The 21,496-nt window shown below is 49.9% G+C and overlaps 1 protein-coding gene across 2 annotated transcripts in view; it reads left to right on the forward strand.

Annotated features, from left to right (window-relative positions):
* Positions 1-21,496, forward strand: part of CACNA1B (calcium voltage-gated channel subunit alpha1 B) — a 296,467-nt gene that overhangs the window by 167,226 nt on the left and 107,745 nt on the right. For both annotated transcript variants that reach the window (XM_063409328.1, XM_063409330.1), the window contains exons 12-16: positions 7,130-7,242; positions 10,557-10,669; positions 14,927-15,058; positions 15,874-15,946; positions 20,463-20,580. In XM_063409328.1, coding sequence (XP_063265398.1) covers positions 7,130-7,242; positions 10,557-10,669; positions 14,927-15,058; positions 15,874-15,946; positions 20,463-20,580 — 549 coding nt within the window. The remainder of the gene's footprint in view (positions 1-7,129; positions 7,243-10,556; positions 10,670-14,926; positions 15,059-15,873; positions 15,947-20,462; positions 20,581-21,496) is intronic.

Below are 21,496 nucleotides of genomic sequence, written 5' to 3' on the forward strand. Positions count from 1 at the left end.
AAACCCCACACTTGAAGTCTTTCAACTCAAAAAAAGCTTGCAGATTTACAGAACTCAGTTTTGGGAGCACCTTATGCAGTGACTGTTCCAAGGGGACGTGAAGAAATCCATGAGCCAGAAACCTCCTAATGTTCCAGTGAGGGCTGGCAGGGCTGGCTCTGTCTCATGGAATTAAAGATTCTCCTCCAGCTGGGAAACTTTTCTGACACAGAGTCCACAAATCGGGCTTCCAATCCATCCCAGCTGAAGACAAAAAACAGGGAATAGGTTGGAATTAGGGATGGATCCATTTTCAGGAACTCTGCATTTGTCCATAGCACCCAGTAATGTCAATTGTGTCAGAGGCACTTGGGCAGCAAGTTTGAATTTCTTGGTGTAGAGTCCCACTGAGCTGGAGTGAGGAATCCCACTGCCTTACATTTCATGGAAGAGGCAGAAAACCACCAGAAATTGGAAATTCTTGGGGATTAAACACTGAGCATCCCCCCAGCCTTTGCAGCATCACCCTGCCCTTTCCCTGTGAGCCCTGAGGGCCTTTGTCAGTGGGGAAACCCCTGGACAGGGGCTGCACAAAGAAACTGGGGCAGGGAAGGGACCTGATGGGGTCACCTGGTGCCACCTCCCTGCTCCAGCAGGGCCATCCCAGGGCACAGGATTGTGTCCAGAGGGCTCTGGGAGATCCCCAGACTGGAGACTCCACACCCTCCTGAGCTACTTGTTCACCTCACAGGGAAGAAATTCTTCCTCACTCAGGTGGAACTTCCTGGGATCAGTTCCTGCCTGGGCCCTGCTCTGAGCCCTCCCTGCAGATATTTTAATAAAATTCCTCTCAATCCCCTCTTCTGGAGGCTGAACAGCCCCAGCTCTCTCAGCCTTGTCCTCATAAGAGATGCTCCAGCCCCCTCAGCATCTCAGTCACCCTTCATCCAGGAGCTTCATGTAATTCTGGGATATTGAACCCTGCTGGGAACAACACTGGCATTGGGGAGGGGCAGCCCAGGGTGGGTCACAGCAAAAAAACAAAACAAAAAACAAACAAAACAACCAAAACAACAACAACAACAAAAACCAAAAAAAACCCCAAAAACCAAAAAAACACAAACAAACAAACAAAACCAAAAAAACCAACCAGATTATCCAAAAATAGGGAGAGGTTTTGTGACTGCTCACACTGGGTTTTTAGACAGGGTGGTACAAAATTGGTCACTGTGACAATGAGATTGTAAACCAGAGATCCCTGGTTTGGGTTGGAAGGGACTTAAATCCCATCCAGTGCCACCCCTGCCATGGCAGGGACACCTCCCACTGTCCCAGGCTGCTCCAGCCCCAGTGTCCAGCCTGGCCTTGGGCACTGCCAGGGATCCAGGGGCAGCCACAGCTGCTCTGGGCACCCTGTGCCAGGGCCTGCCCACCCTCCCAGGGAACAATTCCTGCCCAATATCCCAACTAAATCTCTCCATGAATGGTCATCATGGAAAATCCAGTGTACACCAGACAATTTTTGTTTGTTGTGGGTTTTTTTGGGGGGTTTTATTTGTTTGTTTTGGGATTTGTTTTGTTTATTAGATGGTTTTCTCCAAGAGAAGAAGCAGAGGCTCTGTGGGCTCATTTTGGGTATGATTGTCTCTGCTCTGGGCAGAAACCTGTTTTAATGTGATTTTCAACAAAGAACTTTGGAGAATTGTCCTGAAAAGCCCTACAAGTTCAGCCTCTTCCATTCCAAGCATCCCATACCTCCAAACCCTCCTGAATTCCAGGATGAGGAGCTGTGGGACTTCATTCACACCTGGCTGTGCTCTGGGGATGACCTAAACCTTTCTGCCCCTTCCCTGGGGGATGGCAGAATTTTCATAGCCTCGTATTTCTACAAATCCCTAATTTAACTTTGAGTTCAGGGAATATTTGGTGCCTCAAGGACTTTGCTGGCTGTTTTGGTGTTGCAGTGATGGCCAGGCTGGTTGTTTCCCCTCACTCCTGCCTGGATAACTCTGCAGCACAAACATCTGGGAGGGAGCTCAGCTCCTGGAATGCTCCTGGAGAGCCCCGTTCTGCCCAAGATCTGTGCACAAATCCAGGAGACAGAGGCAGAACGAGATAGCACAAAACCAGGGGATTTGAAACAGCTCCTGGAAATACTTGGCAAAATCCTTTAACTGTGGGAGTGACAGAGTTTAAAAATGGCTTAAAAGTTAAGCCATGGTGGGGGATCATCGCTGCAGAGGAGCAGGACCTGGCTGGTGAGATGCAGAGCAAGAGAGAAATCAAAAGTTCTGATGATGTTGTTTCGGGGAAGGTGCTGAGGAATGAACTGAGGAGGCTTTTTGTGAACTGTAGCAGCAGGAGAGGAGCAGGGGAAAGCCTGGGAGGATCCGCTAAACCCTGCAACTCTACCCAGGCACCTCTAATTCAATTATACCTGTCCCTCTGGGGAGAAGTTTAATTACATTACAAATTAATTTTACTTAAAGAACAGTTGGTAAAAGCCTACGGGTCTGCATTGATTTATTCTTCCCTTGGTCTTTTCTTTTAACTTTTCTGTTTTGAATTGTTCTGATTAGCTTTCTCTGCTTGATGCTCCATATCTCTACAACTGCTTTGGAAAAAGGACTGCAGGAGCTTTGGAGAGAGGCTTGGGATTTCTTTAGCCTTATTGAAAGAACTGATGAGGAATTCTTTGAATTCTTGTGGTATGATTAATAACAGGCCATACTTCATGCCCCTGTAATTATCCTCAAATTCAGTCAGAGATTCTCCTCCTCTGTGTGGAAAGGACTCCAGGGCCAAACAGGATTGCTCTCATGCTGCAGGTGGACACTGCTCACTGAGGCACAGAACTTTGGTTAAAGAAGCTGCAGTTTTCTATAGAAGAATATATTTCATGCATGTATTTCATAATTTCATCAACGTCTCTTCATGTTCTTTTCCTCCAATGCCAGTATGCTGAGAAAGGAGATTTCTGTTAGAAACCAACTCTGGAATGGCATCACTGCTGTCTGGCAGCAGCAAGGATGGATTTTCAATGGAGGGCCCCTCCAGATCCCTGCTGGGGACACGGTGGGGGTGCAGAGTTGCAGTCAGGGCTGTGCCTCTGGACACGTGCAGCTGTTCCAGCTGTGGGAGCAGCTGCAGGCACTGCTGCAGTGCAGGAGCCCCAGGGATGGGCTCCTCTCCTCTGGATACAGCTGTGGGGCTGGAGCTCTCTGGCTCTATGAGATGGTTTTGGGGACTGTGGGAGGAGGTTTCACTTCCCTTCCCAAAGGTCTCTTCTTTCGCCAGGAAATCCTGCAGGGATCCCTCCTGGCTCCTTAATCTGTGTGGGTCTGAACCCCCAATCCACAGGGTCTCCTTTCTGATAAATGCAGTGTTTGAGCACAGCATTTGAGCCATCATGGCCTGAGAGCCTCCTCCCTGCCCAGTGCTCAACCTCATGGTTGGGGCAATTTGGCTTTTTTTGGTGCTGTTGTTGCCTTTGAGGTCAAGTCCAGCTCCCTCTGGATATCAATATGCAGCATTTACAAGGAAAAGGCTTTCTGGAGCATTTTTATGTCTGTCTGCTGAGCCTTTCACATCTTTGCTTGGGCAAAAAGGGGGAAGTTTTGCTCTACTGAGGTTCTGCTGCTCCGTTTAATGTGAGAGGAGAAGGAGGAGAGGGAAGTGGCAGGTTCAGCACCTGCTTCTGATGCCACTGGATTTGGAGATGGGGCAGAAATGGGATTAATCCATGAGTGATTGACAAAAGGAGCTGGTAACTCTAATTAGGGACCTAATTCAAAGGTGTGGGGTGAAGGGATGCTCACATGGCCTTTGCCAACAGCACAGCCTGGAAATGAAATCAGAGTGTTTGTATCAAACCTCCCCTCCTTAAATCACATCAAAAATGCTTTGAGTAAGGCAAATGAAATTAGGTGAGGTTTGAATACCAGGAGGCCCAAACAACAAAATTGCATTTTCAATTATTCAGGCAGGGCCTTCTCAGAAGAAGCCATGTGTTGGATGCAGCAGCCCCTCCATGGAGCCAATTCCTTCTGCCCGAGGAGCTCAGGGTCTGAATTCCCCTTCCCTCCATCCCAGCCTCACTGGGCTGTGATTTGCAGCATCTGGTACCTGCTGAGACACAGCTCGTGCTGCCAATTCTGGGCCCTGCTCTGGAATTCAGCAGCTGGGGAAGGCCAAGGGTGGCTCTTGCAAGAGCAGCAGAAGGAAAGTGGTTTTTAGATGCTCTGAGTCTTAAACATTTCCTGGCTATATATATATATATATATAAAATATTTCTTGATTCCCTTTTGCCACTTTCCAGCTTTTTTCTTGTATGGTATTCTGGATTTGTGGGTGTGTTTGCAGGAGGTGTCAGTCTGATGGTGACAGCTTTGCACTTGTGGTACCTGGGGCGTGGTCAGCACCTCTGGAGCAGTACCTGTGCATTAATCCCTGGTTCCTTCCTCCTCTTTTGCTCCTTTGGGATGATGGTAATTGTCTTGGCAAAGTCTCCTGAGCTCTGTTGGTGCAAATTTGCAGTTAAAAAAACACAGTGAGGATTTTTGTTGGAAGAATCTGGGGGACAGGTGCAGGTGAGGCTGGGCAGAGATAAGGGGGTGAGAACCTCCCTGCCAGAGATGTGACAGTGTGGGGGCTGTGCATTGCTGCCTGGAGCATCTACAGCCCCTCCCGGTGTTTTTATCAGCTGATTTAACAAGGTTTCACAGCACTGCCTGGGCATCAATCCTGCACCTGGAAGTCATTCCAGCAAGCACCACCTGCTGAGTGTGAAACCAAAGAAGCCAAAGTCCCTCTCCAGCTCTCCTGGAGCCCCTTTGGGCCCTGGCAGGGGCTCTGAGCTCTCCCTGGAGCCTTCTCCTCTCCAGGTGAGCACCCCCAGCTCTCCCAGCCTGGCTCCAGCCCTGGGAGCACCTCCAGGTTTGCTCTGGGCTCTCTCCAGTAGCTCCAGGTCCTCCTGCTGGTCCCAGAGCTGGAGGCAGCTCTGCAGCTGGGGCCTCACCAGAGCAGATGGAAGGTCAGAGGGATTCCCAGCATAATTATGGATCTCTCCTTACTCTGGGATCCTTGGAGCTGGAGACAGCAGTTTCCTCCCTGTCAGAAAGGAGAGAAAAGCTGCAGCTTGGTCAGGGGTGAAGAGGCTTTTCCTCAAAAGCTCCAAGCTCAAAGTGAGAGTGTGCTGCTCCTGTGCCCTTGCTCTTCCCTGAGCACTGAGATCCAGAGGGTGGAGAGGCTTTTCTCTTCCTGGGAAAAAGGCTGTGGGTCTCAGATTTTGTCATCTTATTCCTCAGTTGGGAACACAGTGCCCTTGAGAGTCTCCTTTAGTGATCTTGCTCCTGTTTTCAAGGAGAGCAGGTCATGTGGGATAATTAATACTTGCCTGAAATTTCCTCCCCTTTTGCAAGTGTTGGCACAGGTGTCCTTGCAGGCTCCTCACCAAGGTGTTAATAAAGCCTCTCTCATCTCGTTATTGCTTCCTGGATTTCAGGGAACTTTATGCCCCTGGTGTTCCATGACTGGCTCTCATTTAAAATGTAAAATTTAAAACCCGTTTTTATTTTTGGGTAATTCAAGCTGCTTTTTTCAAGGCATTTCCAAAGACACCTAGAACAAACCTGGGCCAGCTCTGCTCCCTCCCTGTGGATGTGCAAAGCTGGGAATGCAAATTCAGCAGGTGGGAAGGACCCTCATTCCCTCCTCTGTCTCTCCCCACACTCAGCTGAAGCTGCAGATTGCAGGAGGTCAGAGAATGGTGGAATCATGGAATTTCCTGAGCTGGAGGGACCCACCAGGATCACCCAGCCCAGCCCCTGTCCCTGCACAGACCCCACCAACCCCACCCTGGGCATCCCTGGCAGCGCTGTCCAAAGGCTCCTGGAGCTGTGGCAGCCTCGGGGCCGTGCCCATTCCCTGGGGAGCCTGGGCAGTGCCAGCACCTCTGGGGGAAGAACCTTTCCCTGCTCTGCAGCCTGAGCCTGCCCTGGCCCAGCTCCAGCCGTGCCCTGGGTGCTGTCCCTGTTCCAGAGCAGAGCTGGGAGCTGCCCCAGAGTGCAAAGCACCAGGAATCCAGGATTGTCCTGCTGCCATTTTCCTTGTAGCTGTTGCCCCTCTTCTGTCTCTGTGCACCTCTGCATAAAGTTTGGCACCATCTCCTCTTTATCATTCCTGGAATCATAAAACTGAAATTACAGGAGCATCTCTTGTAGCATCTGTGCTGCTGCAGCCTCAGAACCTCCTGTGCTGTACTAAACAAGGTGATTAATCCCCACCTTTTGAGGTTTGATTCTTTTCCTCATCTTTTCTCCAGAGAGAGAGGTTTGCCTTCTGCTGTTTGGTTTTTCTTGGTAGTGTAGGTGGTTTCTGCCTTTTTTTGCTTTTTCTTTTTGTTTTTAGCATTTCACTCTTGCTGTTGCTTATTGGCCTCCAGATCCAAACTTAAAATGCCAAAGGCACTGTTTGCTGTAGCTTCAAGTCCTAAAAACTTGATGTGGAAATTGAAGCCTCCAGCTCTGTTCCTTCTGCCCTTTGTTTCATCATAGGTGATAAATTTTCCCATCAAAAGCTTCCCAGCCTGTGATATGTGAAGGAAAAGGAAACAGAAGGGGCTCTTCCATAATTACAGGGCTATAAAGGCATAATAAAAATAAATGTGGTAACAGGAGACACAACACCTCTGAATATGAGCCCTCAGAGTCAGCACTTCTGTTGGGTAGAAAGGTATTTTTATCATCAGAGGATGGTACAGAAACTTACACCCCACACCCAAAAGTTTCCATCTCTTGCAAGTACAGAAGTCCCAAAACATCTTTGCAATTAAATTTGACTTTTAAAAATATTAGATGCAGGGCTTTCCTTTGAAATTCCTTTGTAGAGACAATGAGGATGTTATTTAATGCTGCTGCTCCCACCCGAGAGCACAGGTGAACGTTGCCTTCACAGCTGGAGCTGCACACAGCTCATGGACACACAGAGAACTGCGCCAAACTGGGCCTGGCTCCTGCTTGCCACTGCACAGGGATCTCCCTCTGCCAGCAGGCCCTTGGTGCTGTGAAAAAGGGAACAAAAGGTTCCCTACATGAAGAGCTCTGCCCACCAAGGGCTCCTGGATTAATTTATTCTCTTCTCCCATTCCCAGATTTCGCGGAGTTTGTTTTCCTGGGGCTGTTCCTCACGGAGATGTCTCTGAAGATGTATGGGCTGGGGCCAAGGAATTACTTCCACTCTTCATTCAACTGCTTTGACTTTGGGGTGAGTAATGTCCAGCAGGGTGGATAAATCATGGAATGGTTTGGGGTGGAAGGGGCCTTAAAATCATCTTATTCCAACCCTTTTCCACAGGCAGGGACACCTCCCACCATCCCAGGCCACTCCCAGCCCTGTCCAGCCTGGCCTTGGACACTGCCAGGGATCCAGGGGCAGCCACAGCTGCTCTGAGAATTCCATTCCAACCCTCCCAAGGCACAATTCCACCCCAATATCCCATCCCACCCTGCTCTCTGGCAGTGGGAAATCTCTTTCCTGTCGCTGCACGTCCTTGGAAGCCCTGGCTGTGACAAGCAGGTGTCTCTCCCGTCCTTCAGATGCTGTGTTCAAGGATGAGTATGGAAATGCAGGGGAAGCGCTGCTGCCAGTGTCTCCCGTGGGGAGCGGTCCCTGTATAAATCAGCAGTGAAATGCATTAAGCTTCCCTGTTAGCCTCCTTTCGGAAGGGCTGTGACAGCTGGGGGATTTCATTTCCTGCAGCCCCGGGCTGCTCGCAGCATCAGCACCCCTGAGTGCTCTGATTGCCGGCAGGTTCCCTCCCTCCCATCTCAATGAGCTGATTGAAAGACAAAAAAAACCCCACACATCTTCCTGCTCGTGTCACCCACTGAGCAGCCTTCACCTCGATCCACAAAGGCAGAGCCTTTCAAACATCCCCGGGAGCAGAAGAGCAAACACCTGAGGAGGTGACTGCAGGGCAATAATTCAGATTCTTTCGGTGCAGAAGTCCAGGCTCAGGCTGCAGCCCTGGTGAGAATAGCGGGGCTGGTTTGGCTCCACCTGACAAAGAGCCCGGCGTGTGGATGTTAATTTATTCATTAAAAGCTATTAGCTGTAATCTGTGCTCGCAGAGGAGAACTGGCCTCTCTTATCTGCAGCGGGGGCTGAGCAGGACTCAGAGCTTGTAACAATCCAGATATGGAGCTTTAGATCCAGCCAGGGGCAAAGCGAGGGTGGCTCAGGTCACTGCACTCCTCACCCAGCCCTGCTCTGACACTCAGGCTGTTGTTTCCAGTTTTTATCTGCCAAAATGCTGCGAGTGACTCTTCATGAAGCCAAATTCTTCTGCTCCCACAAGGGAGGAGGAGGTGTTGTCACCTTCAGTGGGTGACCCTCCGAAATCCAAGGCTCTGAGTAGAGCCAATTCATTCTCTTTTTGGCCGTGACAGCAGCAAAGCTCCGAGTAAATAGAATTTGATGTGAAATCACCCATTTGTGCCCAGCAGCCTGAGGCTGTCCCAAATGTGGGGCTCTGTTTTTGGGGTGTCCTGGCAGCTCTGGTGACTCAGAGGGTTGGGCTGGATTGTCCTGCACAGCCCAAGGGACAGTGCCCAGGCCCAGGCTGTCCATACATTGGCCATGAGGGGGGTCACTGCCTTGTCACCCACACAGGGCCAATGTCCTGCTGAGCTCTGAGCTGCCCCCCAGGCTGGCTGCTGGTTTCCTTGGATCCCTGAATCCAGGATGCTCCTTCCACAACAAGAGCTTGTCAGGGACGGGTGATTTAGGAGCTTGCACAAAGCCAAAGCTGAGCTCCCGAGGAGTCTGTGCTCTGTGGGGTGTGCAGCCCTGGCAGAGCTCTGCCCAGGGCTTCCCAGGAGGGAACGCTGTTGATCTGTTGCTAATTCTTCCTCCTTCACAGCATCCACAGGGACCCTCCTTCTGTCTGTGTTTTTTCCTCCCTCACCCACCTTCCAGCCCCCAGAATGAATTCAGCACTGGAACATCACCCAGTTTTGTCTGACAAACCGTGGAGATGAAACCCTCAAAGGCGGAGGGTGAAACAACAACCCGGAGCAGCAGTCCCAGGGGTCTGGTGGCAAACGGGCTCCCACGAGGGCCTGCTGAGGGAATTAATTACCAGTGTCATGCGCAGGGCTGAGGAAAGGGTTTTGCTGATTCACGAGGGATTCCCAATGGTGGGAGAGAAGTTTTAGTTCCTTCTTCTTCAAAAGGGAGACAGTGGAATTATCAGCTACTGTGGATCTCCCTTTCCCTTGGTGTTTTCTGAAAACTCAGGGCACAGCGTGTGCTGCAGGACACTCAAGCAATGCTGGAATTTTCAGACACATCCAAGTTTTTGTCCATGAAAGGGGTTAATCCTCCCTCCCACTGCACAAAGCAGACGCTCTGGTGATGGCCAGTTCTAAACTGGTGTTCATGGTGTGCTCTGCCCAGCTGGGGCCTGTCGTGATTATATTTGGGACAGCAGAAATAATGATATACTCCAATCTTCTTGGAGGATATACAGCAAGGTTTATTAAAAGGCACATCCTTTTTATACACTGTTCTGATACAAGGAAATATGATTGGTCATTCAGACCAACACACTTTCATAAACATCTTCGCAAGCTGCAAAACCAGCAGGTGCAGAGGTTAGAAATTGTTTGGAATGTCTTCCTCCAGAGCATGGGAAAGTCTGAGTTGCTTTCCCAGGTTCTGCTGCTGCCTGATGCCTAAAAATCTCTCAGTCAGCATCCACAGGGGCCCACGGGCAGTGGGAGCTCAGAAATGTTGGGTTAGTGTGAATGATGCCAGCAGTTGGCAGGGAAATGCCTGTTTGATCCTATTAACTCTGCAGAAACCTGTGTGGGTTTAATTGTCCTTCCCAGCTGTGCTGAGCCCATCACTGTTTGTCCTTTTCCCAATGAAGGATTTTTTTCCTTGCTTGAGGTGAATTCACTGCCATCCTTAAACCAGCCAGGCAAAACAAAACTTGAAAAACCCACCTTGATTTGGGACAATTTTTTCAGCATCTCAAGGCTGAGGGCCAGGCAGATGATGGTATGCCTGTGCCAGAGGTTTTGCAGGATCTCATTATAATTATTGCTTTAATTGGTCTTTTAAAGACTCACAGCTGCCAGAAGTTTCTGGTAGAACTTACCCAGCTGCTGTTCTGCTGCAGATGAGGAGTTTTAGTCCTTCTGATGGGAAGGGGAGGATGAGGCAGTGCCCTCCTGCACCTCTACAGGTTGTGTGGGGTGGCAAAAGGAACTGTTGGCATTTGCAGTTGAGCCAGCATTAAAAAAATCCAATTAAAAATTACAGTGTCCTTCATAAAAAAGGTATTTTAAGGTACTTTGATGGCTAGAGAAGAAAGCAACAAGCTCCTCTCAGTGTATAAATCACAGGGTGTTCTCCTGGGTATGGAGAAAGTTGGATGAGGTTTTCCAGTTCTCCCGAAGTTTTTGTGACAAGCAGCCCAAACTCAGATTCCTGAGCTCCCCTGAGCCCCTCTGGAAGCACCCCGGGGAGCTCAGCAGCAGTTGTGCCCTCTCTGACGTGCTCTCTCCCTGCAGGTCATCGTGGGCAGCATTTTTGAGGTCATTTGGGCTGCAGTGAAGCCGGGAACCTCCTTTGGCATCAGCGTGCTGAGAGCGCTGCGGCTGCTGAGGATCTTCAAAGTGACAAAGTAAGGGCAGCTCCCTTGGCACTCACAGCAGGCTCTGAGCACCCCAGGAAATCCCTGGTCCCAGCCCCAGGGCCAGGAGGAGAGCTTTCTATGCTTATAAACCGTAAATTAAAAATAAAATTGCTAAAAAGATAAAAATAAACCAAAAAACCCCACCAATGCACCAACTCCCTGGAGTAGCTGGCACAAAAGCCCTGCCTGCCCCAAGCTCCAGGGTCTGCACTGGGGGACAGGAGCAGATTTAAAGTGCAGATACAGAATTCCCCTTTCCTTGGCTGGGCAGTTGGAAATTTTGGGAATTCCTGAGCCTGTATTTGCACCCACAAGGAATTTTAACAGCCCTTTCTCTCCTCAGCCTCACATCCAGGTTTAGACAAACCTGGTTCCTGCCCTTGGTTCCTCAGAGGGCTGACAGTAGAATGTCCTTCTTTGTTTTATCTTTAGGCTGGTTTAAAACAAAAATACTGTGTTATCACTTGTATTTGGTGGTAGAACCCCAAGTTTTATTTTCTTCCTAAGTCCTATCAACTTCCCACTGATCTGATGACAATTCCTTAAGTGGGAATGACAGTGGGCTGACAGGAGAATGTCCTTTTTTTGCTTTGGATTTAAGCTTGTTGAAAACAAAAATCTCAGGTTATCACTTGTATTTTGTGGTAAAAAACCCAAGTTTTATTTTCTTTCTGAGTCCCATCAACTTCCCACTGATCTGATGACAATTCCTTAAGTGTTTAGACTCTGGAAAAGCAGCTTCCCTGGGGATTGCTGGGTGCTAATCCCGGGGCTGAGCCGCTGTGCTGACACAAATCTGAAATGTGTTCCTGCTGCCTGGGCTGGGAATGTCGGAGTTGTTCAGCCTGGAGACTCTGAGGTGGAGTTTTCCCACAGGTTGCCACAGCTTTCCTGTTGTTTTGGTGCTCCTGCCTCGAGTTAAAGTGTCCTGGCATTAGCAAACAGCTCCTGTGCCATTTCCAAACCCATCCAGAGCCATTTCTGCAGCATTTCTAAGGCATGCTGTGGGAATTGATGACAAATTTAGGTGCTCCTGCTGTTGTTTTCCACCTTATTACACCGTCACCTCTTCAGTCCTCCCTCATTTCCATCACTCCCTGAATTCTTCATAGCTTGAAGCAACAGGAGGAGGAACAGCCCCTCCCTCCAAAAATACCCCAATCACCTTAAACAGATAAAGAAAATTTGAGCAAAACAGTCATTTGAAGTCACCAGGAATGAGTTTTGTAGCTCTGTGGGGCTGATTTGTACCTGCTAATTGTTGAATGCTAATCGTTATTGTTCAGACCCCAGGTTTGTGTGTGCTACTGTGTCATTTGTTGTCCTGTGGGACAAACAGGGTGGAAACTTTAAGTTTTGTGAATGTCCAGTAAAAAAGGTGGGTACCTGCACCAAAAACATCACTGTGCTTTACCTCTGCACTGATTGATGTGAGGGAAACTCCTGGGATTGCAGCAAATTCAGAGAAATTTCACCAGTTCATTTTACCCAGAGCTGCTGAGATTTGCTGCTGCTGATTGGGTGCTATACTTTGTAAGAACTGTGGGTGTTTTTGCAAATTACAATTTCATTTTTGTGCGTTGTGACCACTGGTTGCAGTCAGCACAATAAAGAGATGGATCCTGGAATTATTTAGGTTAGAAAAGACCTTCAAGGCCATCGGGTCAAACCAGTCTTTCCAAGGCCACCACTCCCCCGTGTCCCTAAGTGCCACATCTGCAGGATTTGAAATCCCTGCAGGGATGGTGAACCCACCACTCCCTGGGCAGCCTGGCCAGGGCTTCACAACCCTTTTAATGAAGAAATTTTCCCCAATACCCAACCTAAACCTGTCTGGGACAATCTGAGGCTGTTCCACTTGTTACTGCTCATTCCTTGGGAGAAGAGATTTAACTTCACCAACCAAGCTGAGGGCTCTGCCCCTTCTCAGGACAGCAAGTGACACTCTCAAACCACTGATGCTGAACTTCTCCTGCCCTAACTGAGTGGGTTTTTCAACCTGACAGACAGAATTGAGTTCATTGCGTGACCAAAGGCAGTTCCCTGCAGCTCCCAGGGGGAATCCTGCATTATCCCAGTGCCTGAGTGCACAGCTCAGGAGAGCTGGCAGCAGGCACAGATTGCTGCCCACCCCCTCTCAGCGCAGTTCTGCTGGAAATACATCCTGGCCTTCAGTAGTTTTGTTCTTTTTCCATCTCTTTTGGTCTGAAACTCCCTGCCCTGCTTTGTTTTTCCTTTGTGTTTGGCAGGAGAGGCTGCAGTGGTCCTGCTTTGAGTAATCAATGGGATTATTCAAATTATGATTTGAATTGCTTGGATTATGGTTGGGATTGGGATTTTGGTTCCCATGTCCCCAGTCAGGGTGGCCATGGACAGCAGAGTTCAATGGTTCAAAGGTGACAGCAGGACAAGGGGACACAGCCCAAGAGGGGCTAAAATTCAATGAGGACACAAGGGCCAAAGAGCTCCCCGTGTTTTCCTCATTGTCCTGACAGAGCTGAGCAGGGTCTGGCCTCTGCAGGAATCAACCCCTGGTGCCTTGGGAGCATCCAATCCTTTCCCTCCTCCAAGGAGAGCAGCTCAGCCCCTTTAAACCCTGAGCAGGCTTGGTTCAACTTATTCAAGATTGAAGATATTCTCCCAAGAGATGAAATTTCCCCTGAAACCTTTGTCACTGTGTTATGGTTGTAATTTTTGCTTGGAGTGGGTGCAGTGGGTGCATCCCTGCTTCTCCTGGGCTGGACATCAGAGAAACCTGGGGTGGGTCAGTGCTCCCAGCTAGGCCTGGGGGAAGGAAGAGGGGGGAAAACAAAGGCAGAAAGAAAGGATGGTGTTCCTCCTCGTGTGACTCCAAGCTCTGAGCTTCTCAGACACATCCAGGGAATCCCCTCTGCTGGAATCCCCTCTGTGGGAAGGAGCTCAGAGTGAGGCCTGTCCCCAGACCCCAGCTGGAGGACACTCAGGGCAGAAGGAATCGTGTGCTGCTGCAGGAATGGGCTCTGGTTGGCAGCTCCCAGTGTCAGGAGCTGGAAAGGGGAGAAACCTCTGGAGAAAGAGAGGGAAAAATCCTCCCCCATGGCTCTCAATCCCTTGTTCCTCCTGCCTGCTCCAGCCCGGTTGTTCCAGGCTCCAAAAGGAGCTTGTCAAAGCTTGGTAGCTCCTCCTGCATTTCCCGATCCATTGGTTTTCTTCATACAAACACTCCCTGCCTGTTCCCAGCAAGGCAAGAAATGCAGGGAGAGCTGTTCCCGAGCATCCTTTTGGAATGTGCCAGGAGCTGTCCCAGGGGATGGGGAGATCAAACCAAACCAACTTCAGCCCCTGGCCAGGTGTGCTGGGATGGGTCACTCCCTCCTGCCTGGCTGGAATTAACATTCTGCCTTTGTTTCCACACCCTGAGGCCACTGCTTGGTACTGGGTGGGAGATTCCCACAGGAATTTAAAAAGTGGAGATTTAATCCACAGGAATTTAAAATGTGGGGAATTTAAAATGTGGGGATTTAGTCCACTGCTGATTCTTGCAGTGGATGGGTTGGAAGGACACCCTGCAAAGATGTCCAGGTGGGAATGAGGTGTGGATTCCTGATTTTATTCCTGATTTGTGTCTAATGGAGGCTGGGCCTCTGCTGTTCCCATCTCCAGTCTCATCTTCATTGATGCACCCTGCTCCTGCCACCCCTCCTGATGGCTGGGCCAGGTGAGGGGATGCCAAAAGGAGGGAAAATCCCAGGAAAAGGTTCCTAAGGGACTAATCCAGACACTCACTGACTGCTGTGAGTGGGTGCTCACACATCACGTGGCCATCTCTGCTCTGGTGATTCTCCAAGAGATTTGCCACTCCCTGAGCTGTATTTTCCAACAGTAGAAGGGAGTTTAAAGACTCTGATATTCCTTGTCATTCTTTGCCCTTTTAAAAAACAAATAATTAAAGCAAAAAATCAGTGAGGTAGGAAAAGACTTCAGGATTTGGGAGTCCAACTATTCCCAGCACAGCACAGGCCACCGCTGACTGTGTCCCCAAGTGCCACACCTTTTAAATCCATGCAGGGATGGGGACTCCCCCACTGCCCTGGGCAGCTTTTTCCAATGCCTGACCACCCTTTTTATGAATAATATAACCTTAGCCTCCCCCAGTGCAACTTGAGGCCGTTTCCCCTTGTTCCATGGGAAATAAATTCCTGTTAATGTCTCACCCAAGGCTCTTCCCCACTCATGTTCTCCCGTGGCTGCTCTGACCCAACGCAGGTACTGGAATTCCCTGAGGAACCTGGTGGTCTCCTTGCTGAACTCCATGAAGTCCATCATCAGTTTGCTTTTCCTGCTCTTCCTGTTCATCGTGGTCTTTGCCCTGCTGGGGATGCAGCTCTTTGGAGGACAGTGAGTCTGAGCGTTCTTTGTTCTGCCTGGAAGGGCTCACAGCCCTCATTGCAGGGCTGGGGAAAGGGAAATAATTCCTGTTCTGGTGTTTTCCCTGGAGCTGGATTCTTCCCTAAGGAAGAATGTCCCCAGTTCAAAGCTCCTCCATCATCCCATAGTCCCCAGTGCACCCAGAGCTGAAACAGGACTGGGGGCAGCACTTCCTGTACTGGTCCTTTTCCGGATAACCCAGAGTACCATTGTAATCATCCACCTGCAATATTTTCCTGCTGGAAAACACACTTTTGTTGGATCTGATTATTCTCATTACAAATGCCAGCAGTGGTGAATTTTGCAGTAAGAACCATCACAGAGTTACCATTTAAACTCCAGCCTCACTTCTGAACTGAAATAATGAAATTATTTTGTTTGGCCTTTTATTTTCCCAGTCAATCCCTATTTTATCTTTAAAATAGTAAAAAGAAATTATCTACTAAGAGAGTAATTTCAATTTGTGCTTTTACACTTGAGGATGAAAACTTCTTGGAATGGTTCATTCTGCAAAATGATTGGAAATTTGGATTGTTCATTTTAATTGGGGATGAAAATGATTTTCAAAGCATTAGAATTTTCTCTGGGAGTGAAATTAAGTTTTTGCTGATGGTTCTGTTAAGCACCTTCTGAGATGTTCCCCACCGAGGTTGCCTGGGGTGTTACAGCCCAGTGGAACAAATGTTGCTCCCTGACTTGATCTATGGGATGTTAAAGGGTATTCCAAGGCTGCCTGGAGCTGCCTGTTCTCCCCACTCTGTTTTTTATTTCTCCCTTCTCTCCAGGTTCAATTTCCAAGACGAAACTCCAACCACGAATTTTGATACCTTCCCTGCTGCCATCCTCACAGTCTTCCAGGTAAAGCCATTCCTTGTTCTGGGGCAGTGTTAGAATTGAAATTCCTCGGTGTTTCCTCCTGCTTAGGGAGGGCAAACAAGTCCCCCCAAAACCTGTGGAATTTAGGAAAGGGGAAGTCCTTGCTTCTCATGCGTTTTACTTTGCTGACCAATACATGCATCACTAAAAATCAAATTAAAAATCGATGTTGTGGTATGAAGGAAAGCTAGAACAAAAGATTTATTGCTAGGGGAGAAAATGCCAGTAAAACAGATATTTCTGTGCTGAGTTAATATCTGTGTGTGCCCAGACTGTGCCAAATCTCTGCGTGCCCTTTGTGTTCTGCAGCCCCTGCCCACAGAGCTGCAGCTCTGGCAGATGCAATGCTTGGATTTAAAGCCGAATTTTGCAGCTGTTTTCTGCCTGTCCTTTTTACTGTTTTGCTGGTTAAAAACAATAATTTAAAATGGTTAAAATAATTTTAAATAATTTTAAAAGAATGTTTCCAGGTGTTTCCCAGCTCAGGAGAGTTGGGGCTGTTCCAGGTGCAGGTGACCCTCACAGATCCAGCATTTCCAGCCTTGTCCTGCACAGTGTGGGCTCCCCCCAGATCCAAACTTCCCCAGATCTCAGCAAGGTCTGCCTGATGTATTTCAGTGTCACGACCCGAAAAGGAGATAAAAAGGAAGGGAAGGGGGGTGATGACAATTTCTGGATGAAGACAGAAAAGGAATCTCAAGGAAAACATGTCCTGTGAGCTCTGCAGGAGCCACTGCCCAGATGTGAGGCAGGTTCAGTGCTCACCTCACAGGATATTGCCCATCATGGGGGATTAAAATTTGCATAATATTTTAGTGCTCATCAAAGGAAGGGCTCAGAGACAGGTCTTGCCAGGGAGCCAGGACCGGAGCAGCTCCGGATATGAGCAATGGGAACGTTGGGTTTGGTTTGCTTTGGGACTGGAGCTGCCTGTGGAATACCCAGCTGGAATATTTCCTGTTAGTCCTGAGATAAAGACGCTGCGGTGTGGGGTGGTGGGGTGAAGGAAGACACATGGGTTTAAGGTATTTGTCTGGAATGTCAGGGGTAGGAATTGAACCCAGCCAAAGCCATCAGCCCTGGATAATCCTTGGTGTCCCAGAGGCTTTTCAATACCCTCTGCCCTCCTTCCATCCCACTCCTCCCCTGAACTGCAAACTCCAGGTCAGTGTTTCTTCACTGTGGGGTTGGGATCCCTTTCCAAGCTGTTCTTCCATAACCTCAGCCTGAGCAGAGCAGCATCAGTCAGAGACAGCACTCAGTGAGCTGAATGAATAAAGTTAGATACACCCTGCCCACCCCTGCACCTCTGGAGAGTCTCTGTGTAAGAAGCTTCTCAAACAAACTCCTCTGCCCTCTGCTTTGGCCCATTTTTATCCCAGCAGCCCTGGCTGGGTCATGGTCCTGTCACTGGACACCCAGGATGTGTTCTGTCCACCTGGCTGGGCTCTGCCTGAATCCCCTCAGAGGAGCATCACACCTTTATCTCCAGCTCCTGGCTCCCTGGGAAGGCCCTGTGAGCTGAATGCCCAGCTGTGAATAATCAAACCACACACCCAAACCACATCCATGAGCACAGAGCCTCTGAGAAGCAGAGCTCTGTGCTAGGTAGCTGTGCCCTGCTCCCTGATTTCCTCTGGAAATCCTCCCAGGCAGTCGGGGGCAGAGCAGAGCAGCGGTGACAGCTGGAAATGAGGAGTGGCAGTGGCAGGATGGGAGCAGAGCTCTGCCCTGCCCCTGTCTGGCTGTGGGTTGATGTCAGAGCACCCTGCCTGTGGGATCTGACACGGAGCTGATGGGATTCAGCCTTCCCTCAGGCATTTCCCTTCCACTCAGCCTCTGGAAGCAGCACAATCCTCTTCCTGTTCCTCTCCCACCCTTAACCTGCTCATTATTCCATTAACATTTCACAGCAGCTCTTGACAGCTGCTTTATTCCATCCCCTGGTGGCTCCTCAGTATTAAACTGTGAGATGCACTCAAAACGTTCACTGCTGGAGGCAGTTTGCAGCCCAGGGAATACCAAAAGGCTTCACCTTGCTCCCAAGTCCTCATCCTGTGCCTGTCCCTCTGCAGTGCTGTCCTTCCCTCTCAGCAAGAATTCCTGACAGCATCCCTAAACAGAGCTGAGAGAGCAGAAGGAATTGCATTAACTGCTTGAGGACAGAGCCAGCAGATCCTGGATCCTTCGGGCTGCTCCCTAATTACTTGAGTAATTCCTGCAGCTGATGGGTGACAGTGGGAAGGACACCAGCTCTCCTTTCCAGGGCCTCAGGGAACATCCTCAGCTTGTCCTTAGTTTAGATTATTTATCTCTCTGCAAAAGCCCCACAAAATATCTTTTTTTTCCCCTTGAATTCTTTGTTCCACTCCCAAATAATCCAAAAGTTGGGTTTTGAACCCAGACCCTGCTGGACTTTGTTGTACCTGAAAATCCTGGTCTTCTGCTTAGGAATAGAAAAGTTCACAGTTTGCATGAATATTTGTGCTAGCAGAAATCACTCTATGGCTATTCCCAGAATGCAGGAGCAGTTGTGAATTCATGGGAATTCTGTGAATGCACATTTGTGGACAATACTCTGCATAATTGAGTGGCAGGTTTGAAAGCCCAAAACCCTGTTTCGTATTCTGTGGTGTAAATCCAGAGTAGCTCCAGCAGTGTTGGGCCTGAATCCTGATTTTGGAATTATTTGAGGCTGAATTGTGCATTTGGGAGAGGAGCTGGTGTCTGCACTGGGTGTCCTTGTGTCTAGACTCACTCTTAGCCCAGTGCTGTCATCAGCACCATCCCTGCAGCCAGAAATTTCCTCTCTCTCAGCAGCTGCCAGCCAGGCTGGGATTTGCAGCCTGGAATTTGCAGCCTGGGATTTGCAGTCATTCCAAGCACGCTGTGTGCAGGTGGAACCCCATTTCTACAGCACCCATCAGGCTTTGGGCTTTTTATCTTCTTTTTTTGTTTGGTTTGTTAGTTTGGGGTTTTTTTCCAGCTACTAAACCCAAAGACAACTTCCCATTTAGGAATTGGATCTTCACATCCCAGTGTTTTAATGCACTGAAAGTGGTCAGACTCTTCCAGGGCAGGCAGAGGATGTGCTGATGTGCCCAGAATTGTTGTTGTGTTCCAGATTTTGGTGAAGAAAGTAGCACCAGACAATTCAGACTGGTGCAAAATGAGCATTTAGCGTGGCAAGGCTTGTTGGAGTCTTGCACACTGATTAGTTTTCCTGTTATTCCTGTATTTGTTAATTAGCCCTGGGTCGATAATCAGAGGTGCAGCTCTGTGCTTGTCCCTGCTCAAGGACAAGGAGCATCAGAGTCCCCTTCAAGCTGTCCCCTGCTCTGTCCTCGCTCACACACAGAGGTTGTTGCTTTGTTGCTTCTGTTCAGGGATTTTTTGGGGGGCTTTGTGGCCCTCTGGGTCAAACCTGGGGAAACTGAAGAGGAACCCGTGGTGTGCAGCCCCTGCAGGGGCTGTGGTGCCCAGGAGCGCTGTCCAGGCATATTCCAGCTGCAGGAAGGCTCTGCCAGCCCTGCGGAGCAGAGGAGGGGTGGCAGGAGGTGACAGAGCTCCTGCTGCTGCAGTCCCTCCGTGGGGACAGTGAGTGAGGCTGGGGGAGCCCACAAACCCTGTCCTGCCCACAGGAAGGGCACAAGAGGGGCTGGCACTGGCAGAGCTCCCACTCAGGGCACTGCTCTGGGGGCTCAGGGTTTTCTCGGGGCTGTGGGAAGTGCCCTGCACGGGACTGGTGAGACCTGGGATCTCCGCATGGCTTAGAAAGGGAGAAGAGAGAGATTTTGCTGGGACTGAATTATCAGAGAATGGATTTTGTTTCCTCTTGTGTGTGAGAGCCCCTGCTCGAGGTGGGCAGGTGACCAAGAGGGGCAGGGCAGGGTCACCCAGTCCAACCCCAGCCCCACCAACCCCACCCTGGGCATCCCTGGCAGCGCTGTCCAAAGGCTCCTGGAGCTGTGGCAGCCTCGGGGCCGTGCCCATTCCCTGGGGAGCCTGGGCAGTGCCAGCACCTCTGGGGGAAGAACCTTTCCCTGCTCTGCAGCCTGAGCCTGCCCTGGCCCAGCTCCAGCCGTGCCCTGGGTGCTGTCCCTGTCCCAGAGCAGAGCTGGAGCTGCCCCTTGGGAGGAGCTGCAGCCCCGGGGAGCTCTGCCCTCAGGCTGCTCCAGCTGGACAATCCCAGGGCCCTCAGCTGATCCTCATGGGCCCCTCCAGACCCTTCCCCATCCCCGTGCTCCTCCTCTGGACACTCTTTCACACCTTTAGATCTTTTTCTGATATTGAGGTGCCAAAATTCCCCCAGGACTGGGGGTGAGGCCACCCCAGCCTAGAGCAGAGTGGGACAATCCCATCCCCTGCCTGGTGATGCTGTACCTGGTGTCCCCCACGTGCTCCTCAGTTCCCAGGGACATTCCTGGTGGCTTTGCTTGCCTGGCTCCCCCAGAGCTGCCGTTCCTGTGAGTGAGCCTGTCCCTGTCCCTCCCTGCAGATCCTGACCGGGGAAGACTGGAATGCTGTCATGTACCACGGGATAGAGTCGCAGGGCGGCGTCCGCTCGGGAATGTTTTCCTCCATCTACTTCATTGTCCTCACCCTGTTCGGTAACTGTATCCTTCCATGGATATCCTTGGTGCCACAGTCCTTCCCAGGCTGCTAGAAATCCCCAGTTTTCCCTGAATTCTCACAGCTTTATCCTTTAAAAGCCAAATTATTGCCATGGCTTTGCTGCTGACAGCACTGAAGGTGAGTCGTCCAACTTGGTGTCGCTTTTCTTAGGGCAACATAAGACTTTTTAAATTTAATTTAAAGAAATTGCATTTTAATTGTTGTGTTTTACCTTGAAAATGTTCTATTAAGAGTGAATTTAGATTGTGGGAGAAATAATTGAGGGCAGGTCAGAGGAGGACCCTGAACATCTTCACCAACAGTTTGTTTTCAGTCAGGGCAGGTTTGAGATGGGTTTGGTGGAGATGAGTTGATGACGGGGGAGATGAGGCTCTATTCTCTTGATGCCTCTGTCTAGGGCACCTTAACCAGCTGTGCTGTCCAAAATGCTCCACATTATCTCATCTCCATATAATGCTTAAAATTTAATTCTGGATCTTGGGTTTCAGGTTCTGGGAGTGTTCAGTGTTGCAGGCCTTGGCACATGAAGTGTCTGTTCTGTTATTCTGAGAGATGGAAATGTCTTGAGGGTAACCAGAAACTGGGAGCTTTCATCCCCCCAATGTCCCAGGGTGTCTGCTGGGGAAGGGCTGGTGTGTCCCAGGGAGGCAGGGACGCAGTGACACCAGGCTGGGATTTGGGAAGGGAGGCTGTATTTTATATGAATCTTTCATTTTATACCCAATCAAGCAAAGCAGCTCCCTGATGGAGCAGCTGGGTGTGAAGAGGAGAGCCAGGAGGGCAGAGGGGCTGTGGTGGCCCTGTCCCTGTCCCAGTGGTGGCTGATGCTCTGTGACAGTGCCAGCACCAACCAGCTACAGCATCACTGGTGTGAGGACACAGCCCTAGGCTGCACCA

Source organism: Prinia subflava, chromosome 12 (genome assembly GCF_021018805.1).
Source record: "Prinia subflava isolate CZ2003 ecotype Zambia chromosome 12, Cam_Psub_1.2, whole genome shotgun sequence".
Lineage (NCBI taxonomy): Eukaryota > Metazoa > Chordata > Aves > Passeriformes > Cisticolidae > Prinia > Prinia subflava.